This window comes from Octodon degus, unplaced genomic scaffold (genome assembly GCF_000260255.1).
Source record: "Octodon degus isolate 3935 unplaced genomic scaffold, OctDeg1.0 scaffold00021, whole genome shotgun sequence".
In the NCBI taxonomy this organism is placed as follows: Eukaryota; Metazoa; Chordata; class Mammalia; order Rodentia; family Octodontidae; genus Octodon; species Octodon degus.
Genome location: NW_004524597.1, coordinates 18,306,282 through 18,319,286, shown reverse-complemented (window position 1 = coordinate 18,319,286; position 13,005 = coordinate 18,306,282). Strand labels below are relative to the sequence as shown.

Genomic DNA, 13,005 nt, shown 5'->3' with positions numbered 1-13,005 from the left:
GCCCTTGAACTTGTCAGGGAAGCGCTTATTCTACTGAGCCATCTCCCCAGCCCCCTCAATCCCCAGTTCTGAAAAAAAAAAAAAAAAAAAAAAAAGAACAACAAACCAAAAACCCCAAAACCAAAACTTTTTTCCTTAAGATAGGGTCTATGTTTCAGGCTGGCCTTCTGTTAAAGTCCTGAGTGCTCGGGTTAGTAATGCCTGGCTTCCAGTTTTTTTGGTAGTGCCATGTGGGAGACTACCTTGTTGCTCTGTCCTGAGAAACAAAGCTCTTGCTACAACCTGTGCCAGACCTCTCCTTCACCCTATGTACTGAGATAGGTAGAGCTGGCTATGTTGAAACAAATGTTCCCGGCAGTAAAGGTGCTAGTCTTACACACATCAAAGCTGTGCATGGCCCTTCTGCCTTTGTGCCTGATAAGGCTACAAAGTTTCTTTTCCCTAGCACCTTGCCTCCAGCTCCCCTCCCCCTTGTTACGAATAAAAGCTATGAGCTTTCTTTTTTTTTTTTGTGGTACCAGGGATTGAACTCAGGATCCTGCGCTTGCCAGGCAAGCACTTATTTTACTGAGCTATCTCCCTGGCCCACTATGAGCTTTTAGAGACAGAGAACACTGGGTCATACCAGAGTTCTGTAACTGCAAAACTTTTTGTTTGTATCCTTGTGCCATACAGCAGATTGGGTCAGATTGATATCTTCATCAGGGGTTCCAGTAGCATCAGAGATTGAACCCAGTGCCTTGTGTATGGCAGGCAAGCATTCTACCAAGCCACAATTAGGGCCCTTTAACCAGTCCCTTTTTTTTTTTTTTAATGTATTTGGGGACTGGACAAATAGCTCAACCAATTAAAGTGCCTACAAGCAGGCGCAGGGGCCAGGGGTTAGATCCCTGGGCCTGCTATGCCAGCCTCGCACCCCCAGGGCTGAGACAGTAATTGAGACTGGGCATGGTGGTACATGCTTGTAATCCCAGCTCTTGGGAGGTTGTAAACAGGTGGATCATTACAAGTAGGATCTAGTAGTGAGACCCTGAACACCCTGTAGACCCTTCCCTAATATTAAAAACAAAACAAAACTGTATTTGGTACAGGGTCTCACCATGCAGCTTGGACTCATAGTGATCCTCCTGTTTGCAGCCTCTCCAGTGCTGGGATTATAGGAGTGCACCACCAAACCTGGACTCAGTCTCAGGTTAGTGTGCCAGGGGGTGGGGCTGGTGAGGCATATGGTGCTAGAGATCAAACCCTGGTCCCTGAACTTGCCTAAGCAGGCACTTAGTCCCCTTAGCTATCTCACTGGCCCTCATTTTTGCTTTTAGATTTCAAAACTAGGACCTCAACAAGTTAAACTGGGGGCCAGTGAGATAGCTCAGCAGACCAAAGCAACTATTTAAGCAATCTTAGGCAAGGGCAGGGACTGTGGTTCAATTCCAGGTACACCATGCAGAACCAGCCTGTAATCCTAGTGCTGGAGAGGCTGAAAGGAGGCTCACCACATGTCTGAGCTATGTAGTGAGACCCTGCAACAACCAAATACATTTTAAAAAAAAGTTAAAACTGGCCTCTCCAAAGTGACACAGAAAAGTACTGAGTTCCATGTTGGAACTCACTTATTTGTATGCCATTTTCACTTCATACTTCTGACTTTTAAATATTCAACTGTTCAAGTGCTTACTATGAACTAGTATCTGCAAGCACGACAACATGCCCAGTGTTTTAGCTGAAAGCTGTCTCAGGTAAGTGAAATAGGTAACTGACCCTATTCTTACATATTTAAGTTTTTTTTTTTTTTTGCAAGTGTAATCTTAAGACCAGAGTACACTTTTGTAAACAAAACCAAAAACCAACAAAACATTCACACACACAAAAAAGAAATCACTAATGCCCGCAACAGCTTCTGATTTGCTAAAATCCTGGGTCAAATAAAGCAAGATATATTTTCAAGGGGAAATTTCTATTTCATGTTAAGATTATGGAAATTAAAAAAAAAGAAAGAAATCAATATTCATGTTACTGGCCTCATAAAATCTCACAAGTACTAACATTTTATTGATCATACAATTTTAAAATGACAGGGGCTGGGGAGATGGCTCAGTAGAATAAGCGCTTGCCTGGCAAGCACAAGGGCCTGAGTTCAATCCCTAGCTCTGCAAAAAAAAAAAAAAAAGAAAAAAAGAAAAAGAAAAAAGACAATGTACTATTAGATGTTTAGAAAGTATTAAGAATGTCTACTTATGCCAGATGTGGTGGTGCTGCCGATAATCCTAGCATGTGGGAGGCACAGGCAGGAGGATCACCATGAAAGACCTTGTCTCAAAAAATGTCTATTTATATAAAGAAACTATGTTTCGGAAGGCAAAAACGTATACATGGGATAAAAAATATGGTGAATGTTTAATTTTATAAAACTTTATTATAGTAAAAGATACAATGTCATCAATCCCCATCAAAACACTCCCCACCTCACTCAACCCCCAGGTTTGAACACACTTATCCCACCATTTTGCCACTTTCTGAAGCAGTTCTGGAAGTCCTCTTTCATGTCTTTAGTGGCCCTGTGTGGCTCCCACAACACAGTACCTATTTTCAAAATGCTTACCTTCTATGGTCATTTTGACTTTGGGGAGAACGAGAAGCAGCACAGTGCCAGATCTGGTGAATAAAATGAATGAGGAACATATCATAATGTTTTTATAGGCCTGTCTTTTCAATGGATGGCACAACAATAACAGTATTTACTGTGTTTTTTAATGACACCACCTAGACATGGATGAGGAACTTAGAGAACTGCTTCAGAAAGTGGTAAGGATGATGGGATCGGTATGGTCAAAGTGAGATATAATACATGTAGCCCAGTCTGGCCATGATTTGTGGTAATTCTCCTGCCTAAGCCTCCCACATGCTGGAATCACAGGTATGTGCCACCACGCCCAGCAAGAGAGAGGTAAGGGGATTAATGACAATATGTTTTTTACTGTAATTATAAAAATTGTATTAAAGTGCAGCCCAATCGCAATGGCAGTCTTGGGCTAGGGAGATAGCTCAGTAGAATAAGCGCTTGTCCAGCAAGCACAAGCACAAGGTCCTGAGTTCAATTCCCAGTACCGCAAAAAAAAAAAAAAAAAAAATCATCAATGGCAGTCTCAGTATGTCCTGGGGGTGGGGCTGGCACAGCACTGTAGGGATCCAACCCTGGTCCCTACATCTGTCGCACTACATCTGTCGCACTTTAATACAATTTTTAAACATTCACTGTATAGTTCAATCACCCCTTATGCATACATGAAAAAAAAGCTAAGAAAAAGGATAAACCAGGTGTGGTAGGATGCTCCTGTAATCCCAGTATTCTGGGAGACTGAGGCAGGAGGATCACAAATTCAAGTCAAGCCTGGGCAACTTAGTAAAACCCTGTCTCAAAAAATAAAAGGCTGGGGTCACAGCTCAGGGCAAAGGCCTGTGTTCAAGCCCCAGTGCCACCGAAAAAGTAATGCCTCTATACAGAACAGGTAATCTAGCACATCTAACAATTCAGCAATGAAATTACAACTGTGGTTAAGAGAGCTGGGCTCTACATGCTGACTTCCAACAACACATGATTCTGGTAATGACTAAATTATTGCGTGCCTGTAGGGCCACTCTACAGGTGAGGGCTATTCACTAAGGTAGTAACTGAGTGGTATACATCGAATCATCAAACAACTGACCACCTAGCTGCACCTCTCCTCAGAACCTCAGTTTCTCCATTCATAAACCAAAAGGGGCTAACATGGATTGAATGAACCCTGGGCCTTAAACATGCTATGCAAGTACTGTACCACTGCGCCCCATCTCTAGCCCTTTTCAAATTTTATTTTAAAGATGGGATGGAGGAACATGCCTTAGTCTCAGAACTTCAGAGGCTTAGGTAGAAGATGGAAAGTTTGAGTCTGGTCTGGGTAACTAAGTTAGACTGTCTCAAAAAGAAAAAGGTTTAAATACTGCCTAGTGTGAAGGCCTAGAGATCAACCCCCAGCACCTAAAAACAAAAAATACTAATAGCTTCAAGAGAAGGGCCAGCCAGACACCTCAGCAGACTAAAGTGCCTGCTTAGGCAGAGTACACTGGCCAGTTTCAATCCCTGTTGTGCTGGCCCCGCCCCTAGGGCACAATGAGATGGCAACTGAGACTGGGCATGGTGGTGCGGGTCTATAATCCCAGCACCTGGGAGGCTAAAAACAGGAGAATCACTACAAGTCTGATCTGTGTAGTGAGACCTTGTAGACCCTGTACTAAATATATATAAAAATTTATTCAATATTCAATATCAAATTATAATTAACAGTGAAAATGAAAACTGATCTAATTTCTTTCAACCTGTTAACTATAAAAAAAATACGATGCAGATAAAAGTAGCTCAGCAGCATAAGCATCTGCTGGGCAAGCACAAGGTCCTAAGTTTGGTTCCTAGTACTGCCAAAAAAAAATAATAATAAATAAAAGTGCACACATATAATTTAATGAGTAATTAGAAAACAAATATAGTAAGATACAGAACATATTATAAGATACGGTATATTGCCAGCATCCCCAAATAATAATATATTTCCTCCTTTCTAGTGGCAGAAACACACTGTTGATTTTAAGGTAACACTTCCTTTAAAAAATACACTCTAGGGGGCTGGGGCAATAGCTTAGTAGAATAAGTGCTTGCCTGGCAAGCGCAAGGGCCTGAGTTCAATCCCTGGTTCTGGGGAAAAAAAAAATTTATAGGGGCCAATGAGATAGCTGAATGGTCTAAAGTGCCTGCTCAGGCAAGCACAGGGACTGTGGTTTGATCCCTGGCACCATATGCTGTGCCAACTGTAGCTCCGTACAGGGGCACACTCCTAAAATCCAAAACTCAGGAAGCTGAGACATGAAGATCACTGCCAATTTGAGGCCAGCTTGGACTACACAGTTCAAGGCCAGCTGAAATGCACAGTGAGACCCTGTCTCAAAACACCAAATCAAACCAAACCATCATGAACACAGATATAAACATTCTCAACAATAATGTTTAGTTTTACCCATTTTTGAATTTTATATTTAGGGAGTCCTACTACATACACTTTTTTTTTATTTGTGTGTGTGTGTGTGGCCAGCTCAGCCCACCAGGGGGCGGGGCTGGCTGGCATGTGGTGCTGGGGGATTGAACCGCGGTCCCTGATACTTTGCTAAGCTTGTTAAGTAGGTGCTTTAGACCACTGAGCCATCTCACCAGCCCTACATACACTCTTGACATATATATTTTTTAATTCTATGTATTTATTTGGCACAGGGTCTCACTACAGAGCTAGGACTCATAGTGATCCTTTCTCAGTCTCCCCAGTACTGGGATTAGAGGCGTGCACCACCACGCCTGGTTTTGGGGCTGGCAGTGTACCTAGCACAGCATATGGCACTGGGGATTGAATCTGCGTCTTTGTGCTTGCCAGACAGGTGCTTAGACCACTGAGCTGTCTCTCCAGCCTTGAGATATTTCTTTTGCTCATATCACGCTCACAATATGTATAATGTTGGTAAGCAGTGTTTTGGCTTTTCCTGTATAGCTATCCATTGTATTAATTTATAATTCACTCTGCTGTCTTCACAGAGTCACTTGTGTTATTTCCATGTCTGAGCTGTATCAGCAACAAAAATGCTAAAAGTGTCTTCTACTTGCTTCCTGATAATATACATATATGAACTTCTCCAAGCTCTATTTGGGAAGGGAAGGAGTATGCATACATTCAAGATATGTTTGCAGTGTCAAGCTGTTCTCTAGTGTTTGCACTAATTTACACTCATGGTATTTGAGAGCTTGTGGTGCTAACCTCTGCTCCAATATCTAGTGATAGAGTGGTAACTACGTATTTCCCTAAAAGACTGACGAGGTTGAACACTTTTTCATTTAGCTATCATCTCCATGGAACTCTTCTGCTTCTACTCCTTTTTATGCCTGTCTGAGACCCAAATTTTCACCTACCAGTTAACTAGCAATCAAAAAAGTTAAAAAAGTATAGCTAAGATGAAAACAGAGAAACAGATTAATCTGCTTGCTTAGGCAGATGCAGGGACCACAGGGATCAGAGTGATCCCCAGTATGCCCTGCTGGGCCCTCACTGGGGCATGCCAAGACGGCTATTGAGACCAGGCATGGTGGCATGTGCCTGTAATCCTGATTGGGAGCCTGTAAACTGGAGCATCACTATGAGTCTGATCTATGTAGTGAGACCTGTAGACTCTGTCCTAAATACAGAAAAAAAAAGTCTTAGAAGAAACAAAAGGGCAAAACTTTCATTTTGATGAACAAAATGGTACAAATAAAACAAATTAGTATCTACCTTAAAAATATTTTTGAAACAAGCAAGAATAATTTGAATTTCTTCCTACTTCCTATTTCTTCTTCCTTGTTTTTTAGTGGCACATTCTTTAATAGGTCCTTAAGGCAACAGATTTAAACTAACACAATTTAATTTGATTTTAACTTTTTAAAACATCACCTCGGGCCGGGGAGATGGCTCAGTGGAATAAGTGCTTCCCTGGCAAGCGCAAAGGACTGAGTTCAATACCTGGTTCCACCAAAAAAAAAAAAAAAAAACAAAACATCACCTCAAAATAGACGCTCAAAATAATGCCCTCATCATAGTTTTAAAATGTACTCAGATGTTTCATAAAAAATAACAGTGGCTTTATTATAGTTGTGTGTATTAGCACTACAAAAGTTATGGGTCTACACCAAGTTTCCATAAAAAACTTCTACTTCTTAGGAGCTCACCATAAAACATCACATTGGCTTTAACCAGTTGGGTAGTGCACAAAAAACAGTTTTATTGGATGCTGGTGCTTTTATTGTACTACTATATTATCAAAATTTTTTTCATTAGATCTTTAAAATCCAACTTCTAAAAAGTAAATCACCTGCGACTTAGACTTCAGAACAAAGCAGAGACACCTGCAGCTATCAGTAAATGCCACCTTTAATCCATTCTGCGGTGCCCTATGAAAGGGTCACAGAAAGACAGTTATGACTGTAGGGAAAATATGATTCTTGATACAAAATCAAGTTATTTTCAATTTCCTTTGCTTTTATAAAGTCCACAATAACAATACTTAAATGCACTTTTTTTCCCTATACTATTAAAACCCAGTGTTACTTAAACTGAACTTAAAATAGTCCGTCTGAATTAGACTTTTACTCATACTGTAAACATACATTTGGTATAATTTATTGATCACTGTTCAGCTGCTCCAAAAGGGTGGTTCTCTGCTTTTCTAACTCCCCCTCACTCAGTTCACTGCTAGAAGTATCCCAATTACCCTAGCAGGACCCAGGTGTTAGGTTTCATCTCCAGTAAGAATCCTTCCCAGTCTTTTTCTTAGGTGATTTGTGTGTGTGTTTTTTTTTTGGTGGGACCAGGGATTGAACTCAGGCCCTTGAGTTTGCCAGGGAAGCGCTTAGTCTACTAAGCCATCTCCCTGGCCCCTTGATTTGTGTTTTGATTCTGATCTCTGTCTAGTTCTTTTTCACTTTCCCAATTTTTTTCTTTATCCTTTTCTCACTCAGCATCTGATTCTTGAGAATCAGATTTATGCTTCCTCTTCTTGCTTTTCTTATGCATTTCTGATTTTTTATAACTTCTCTCAGACCCAGCACTAGAAGAGTGTTCTGAGGCAGAGTGGGATATTTCTTCTATTTTGCTCTCCCTTTACATATTTTTACTCCAATATAAGAGAAACCGTGCAGTATATAAGCCTGTGTCTGGATTACTTCACTTAACACTATGTTCTCAAGTTCACAGGCACCTGGGAGGCTGAGGCAAGGGATAGTCTTGAGTTAGGGGCCAGCCTGCACTATGCAGCAAGACCCTGTCTCAAAACAAAGAAACACATTTGATTCATCTGTTCATCAGTCATCTTCTTTAGATTTTTTTTTTTTTCCAGTCTTTTTGAGACAAGGTCTCATTATGCAGTTCACGCTGGCCTTGAGCTCACTTTGTAGCCCCGGCTGGCCTCAAATTTGCAATGATCTTCCTGCCTCAGCCTCTCTGGTGCTGGGATTATACGCTAGTTTCTTCTATCTGCTTCCTGAAACACACTTATTTTATAACTTCACTAACATTTTTAATTTTTTTACTGATAGAGCATTTCACTACACGATTGAGACAGTGATCCTCCTGTCTCAGCCTCCCCAGCACTGAGATTACAGGCCTGCGAGGTTTGAACCGGCTCGGCATGTGGCACCAGGGATTGTTTGGGACCTTGCACTTGCCAGGCAAGCACTCTGTGCCAAACTGCCGCTAAGCTATCTCCCTAGGTCCTCACTTCCATATTTTAAGATACTGTATCCATGCTAAATGAACAGTATAACTAAACACAGTGGCCCACACCAGTAACTGCAGCACCCAGGAGGCAAAGCTGTAAGAACGTAAGGTTCCAGAACTGCCTGGGCTACAAAGGAAACTGTTTTTGTTTGTAAAGAAAACCGACAAGGAGTGATCATTAAGTGAATGTTCCATAAGACTTACTCTTCATCCTCCTCTTCTCGCTTGTGTTTCTTTTTACAGTGAAGGGAAATGCTGTTGAAGTAAACAGACATCAGTCAATTAAATGTATTTCAGTTTTCATTATCTTTTCTTGCTAATCTAGCTTAACCACCCGACACCCAAAGTTCCCTTCCACGCAGAGTGGGATAGACACAGGTACCGTGGTTGGGTCCTGACAGAACTACAACTACGGACACTTAACTCTAAACTTGGTCACTCCGTGAAGGTAATGAGTAGTAAACAAGAAACACGGGAGAAACACCGCGGGATAAACGCATTTGTGCACGCACTGTGCTAAGCCCGCTCTAGGCGTGATCTCACGGCGAGGATCCATTTCTGTCCCCACTGCCGAGGAGGAGAACGAGGGTCCGTGCTAAAGTTGTCACCAGCAGCGGCCGCGCCGCGTCTGGAGGCTGAACGTGCGCGTGTGCCCGCGCGGGACGCCCGCTCCGCGGCTCGGGCTCCGGCCGCCCGAGCTCCAACTGCAAAAACTCCCTGCCCGGGGCGCAGCCAGGCCGAGGGGGTTGGAGCCAGGCTCCGGCTGTGCGACCTCGGCGAGGCACAGTTAACGTCTCTGGGGAACAAGGTCCTCCTCGGCAAGCGGGGCTACGAAGCTCCCCGCGGAGGTGGCGGGGATCAACGCGCCCGCCCGCCCTCCCGCCGCGCCGCCGGGCTCCTCACCGTCCGCGCGCCGTGCTCCCGCCCGGGCTGCTCGGGGCGGCGCGGTGTCCCGGCCGCGGGGCCAGCTGCGGACTGTGAGCTCCCGACAGGAAGGTCCGGCCCGGGAAGGCCGGAGACGGCTGTAGGAAGTCGGCGCTGCCACCCAGGGACAGGCCGCCGAAGGGCCGGCCGAGCGCGGCCATGGCCGGCGAGGCGAGCAGGCTACGACCGCGACCACGACCGTCCGCGCCCCCAGGCCCGGCCGCGGCCGCCACAGTGACTGCCAAGAGGCGCCCGCCTCCGCTCCCGCTCGGACCCCACGTCACGCCTTCTAGAACCCTCCACCCCGGGCCGCCCAAGGGCACGCCGGGATTTGTTGTGTGCCGAGAACCGCCGCCGCCGCGAGGGATGCCGGGAGTTGCCGTCCAAGCCGACTACAAACAGCATGGCTGCCGGTGACCGAGCTTGTCCATTCCTCAAATTCTGTACCCTCTGCACCTAAACTTACGTAGTAAAATTACAGAATAACTATCTATCTTTATAGGTTTGATGTGAAGAGCAAATGGATTAAAACATGCCAGATGTGATGTTGCACGCCTGTAATCCATTAATCTGGGAGGCTGAAGCAGGATGATTGAAAATTTGAATCGAGCTTGGGCAATTTATCAAGAGGATGGGGGAGAGGGAGCAGGGAGAGGAAAAGTTTGTACTAAACTACATCCCCGGCTTTTTTATTTTTATTTTTATTTTTATTTATTTTTTGCGATACAGGGGATCGCTTTCTCTTTTTACATGATTTTTAAAATTTTATTGAGAAATATGAATGAGACGGTTTCAAAGATGATTAATAGGATGGGGGATCGCTCTGTAGGTCGGTGCTTATGCCACTGAGCTATCTGCCCTCCCCCCTTTTGTAGACACTTGTTAAGTTGCCAGATTGCACACATTGAGCTTTATCCTCTTGCCTCAGCCTTTCAGAGTCCTGGGATTACAGGAGTGTGCCACCATGTCTGGGTAGTGGCCATTTCTTTTATTTTTATTTTTTAAAAAGAGAATAGAACAATTGATAATGTTGTAGGCAGCCAAGTTAGAGAGAAATATTATAGGCAGTTAGACCGAGTTGGGCCCCAAGTAGACAAGATGGAAGACAAGGTGACTTTGCAACTTGGAAGAGACAGACATTCCCATATGGGCCACACCTGAAGACCAAGAGAAAAAGAGGAAGCACAGCTACATACTTCCCTAGGGATGGGCATTAGGGATTGATATCCTAAATAGTATCAATCAACTTGAAAGAGCCCAAATGAGTCACTAGCCCAACCCCAACAGGAAGAGACCCTGTCTGGTATTCATGCCCACTTGCTATGTGACTCGCTTTCCTATTTGATACTGGATTTAATCAATTTTACCTGAGCAATGGTGCTTGTAATCTCATTGGTTGACCATAGCTTTGTCCCACCTTATGCCCAACTAAGCGAGTTCCCATGTCTTCACCACCTTAGACCCACCTCACCACATGGTTTTCCTCCATAAAAGTCCCTGCAAGAGACAACTTGGTGGGGGGGGGGACTACCCGCTTAGGTCCCCCTCCTGTCCCTCTCTCAGACAGGAACTTTCTTTCTCTCAATAAATATATTCTGCTCATAACCTCTGTTTGTTCCTAAAATTCATCCTTCAGTTTTAGAGAACATGAACTCATGCAGGTCAGGTCCAGAGATCGTTTTTCCCTATGTCATTTGGAGGTTCCCTATATTGTTGGGAGGTCACCCACCTGAGACCAGTTTTTCTCCCTGTATCAACAAGACATTAGAAATGATACATAGTTTAAAAAATAAGATGATAGGTATTGAACAGTAGTTGCTATATTGTACATTGCTGTCTTCAATGTAGTTGCTCAGATTACAGATATAAGCATATAAGTTTGGTCAAAGTAAAAATTTTAAGCATTAACTGCTACCTTCAAAAAAAATAGAAATTAGTAATACCATCATTTTAGCTATCCTGTGTATATGCATATGTGATATCACCCTTCCCTCCCCCAGCTTTTTGTCTGAGACAGAGTTTCCTATGCAATTCAGGCTGTCCTTTAAGTCACCAGGTAGCCCAGGCTGGCCTCAAACTTACAGCAACCCTCCTGCCTCAGCGTCCCTTGTGCTGGGGTTTCAGAGTCAATGCACCATGCTTGACAGTCAACTTGATTGGTTTGCGAGAGGCCTGGATTAATACAGCATATTGGAGTGTGTCAGGGGGCGCATGATCTTGGGAAATCACTGTATTTGGTCCTTGGTCTATTCCTCTCAGCCTCTTCTTCTGCTCTGCCATGGGTTGAACAGCTTTCTTTCTTTTTTTTTTTTTTTTTTTTGGTGAAACCAGGGATTGAACTCAGGCCCTTGTGCTTGCTGGGGAAGCGCTTAACCTACTGAGCCATCTCCCCGGCCCTTAGCCATCTTATCTCCCTGGCCCAAAATGAACACAGATATACTGAAAACACAGAATCAAATATTACACTATGTAATTTTTTTTGGCGGGTGGGGGGGCTGGTGGGGAGATAGCTCAGTAGAATAAGCGTTTGCCAGGGAAGCGCTTATTCCACTGAGCCATTCCCTGGCCCCTGAACAGCTTTCTTCTGTCCACTATGATGTTTCTTCTGCCTTTTCCTCTACCATATCTTCAACATGAACTGAAACTTCTGAAACTATGAGCCAAAATAAACCTTTTCTCTTTAACTTGCATGTATCAGGTATTTTGTTCTAGAAACAGAAAAGCTATTTATACTGAAGCTATAAAAATGTTGAGTGAAATTGTTTAAAAGAATAGTTCATGTTGCCAGGGACATAGCTGAGCAGCACAGCACCTGCCTGGCAAGTGCAAGGTTCTGAGTTCAATTCCTGATACACACACAAAAAATAGTTCATGTTCCTAGATCTAAAGACATAATGCTTTAAATTGGAAGTGGTGACACATACCTATAATCCCAGAACTCAGGAGGCTGAGGGAGGAAGATTATTCCAAGTTGGAGGCCAGCCTGGGCTATGTAGTGATTTCAAAGCCAGCCTATACTACAAGGGGAGACTCTATCTCAACCTCTCCAAAAGACAATGTCTTAATATTGAATACTGACCACACTGATCTATAAATTCAATGCAATCCTTATCAGAATTCCAGCTAACTTTTGCAGAAACTGACAAGTTCATTTTGAAATTCATAAACACGCCTGGCATGGTGATACATGCCTATAATCTCAGCACTCAGGAGGCTGAGGCAGGAGGATTGCCATGAGTTCAAGGCCAGCCTGGGCTACATAGTGAGTTCAAAGCTACCCTGAACTACTCAATCAGCACCTGTCACAAGAAAGCAAAACATCAAGTAATGTATAATACATTTTGTTGGTCTTTGTCACTGATTGCTACAGGAAGCATCTACTCTATCTTTGTGATGGGCTGGGGTTATAGACTTGTGGTAGAGCACACGTGCTATGCTGAGTTTAATCACCAGCATCACCAAAAAAGAAAACAGAAAAAACAATACTGGGAATACCTTGAGTTGATACTACTAATGAGGTGAGAAGACTCAGTGGAGGCTGGTATTACGGCTTGGATCTATATGCCCCCTAGAAGCACATAAGCCTTTTTATTTTATCAGACAGGGTCTCCCTATGCAGTCCTGGCTGCCCTTCAGTTGGAGGTTATCCTTTGGCCTTGGCCTCCTAGGGCCTCTTTGCTGAGTTTTCTGTGTATTTTCTGTGTTTTACTACAATAAGTCACAGAGGGGCCGGGGAGATGGCTCAGTGGAATAAGTGTTT

At 43.7% G+C, this 13,005-nt stretch overlaps 1 protein-coding gene across 4 annotated transcripts in view; it reads right to left on the bottom strand.

The window, feature by feature from the left end:
• Positions 1-9,689, bottom strand: part of Ccdc117 (coiled-coil domain containing 117) — a 43,899-nt gene extending 34,210 nt beyond the window's left edge. The window contains exons 1-2 of one of the 4 annotated variants that reach the window (XM_012513988.2): positions 9,225-9,689; positions 8,526-8,576 (exon numbers count right to left, since the gene is read on the bottom strand). In XM_012513988.2, the coding sequence (XP_012369442.1) occupies positions 8,526-8,576; positions 9,225-9,406 (233 nt within the window). In that variant the 5' untranslated portion in view covers positions 9,407-9,689. Of the gene's footprint in view, positions 1-2,599; positions 2,659-8,525; positions 8,577-8,833; positions 9,076-9,224 lie in introns of those variants that run through there. The other 3 variants (XM_004628032.2, XM_023711547.1, XM_023711548.1) reach the window with 3 other exon arrangements.
• Between the last annotated feature and the right edge of the window lie 3,316 nt (positions 9,690-13,005).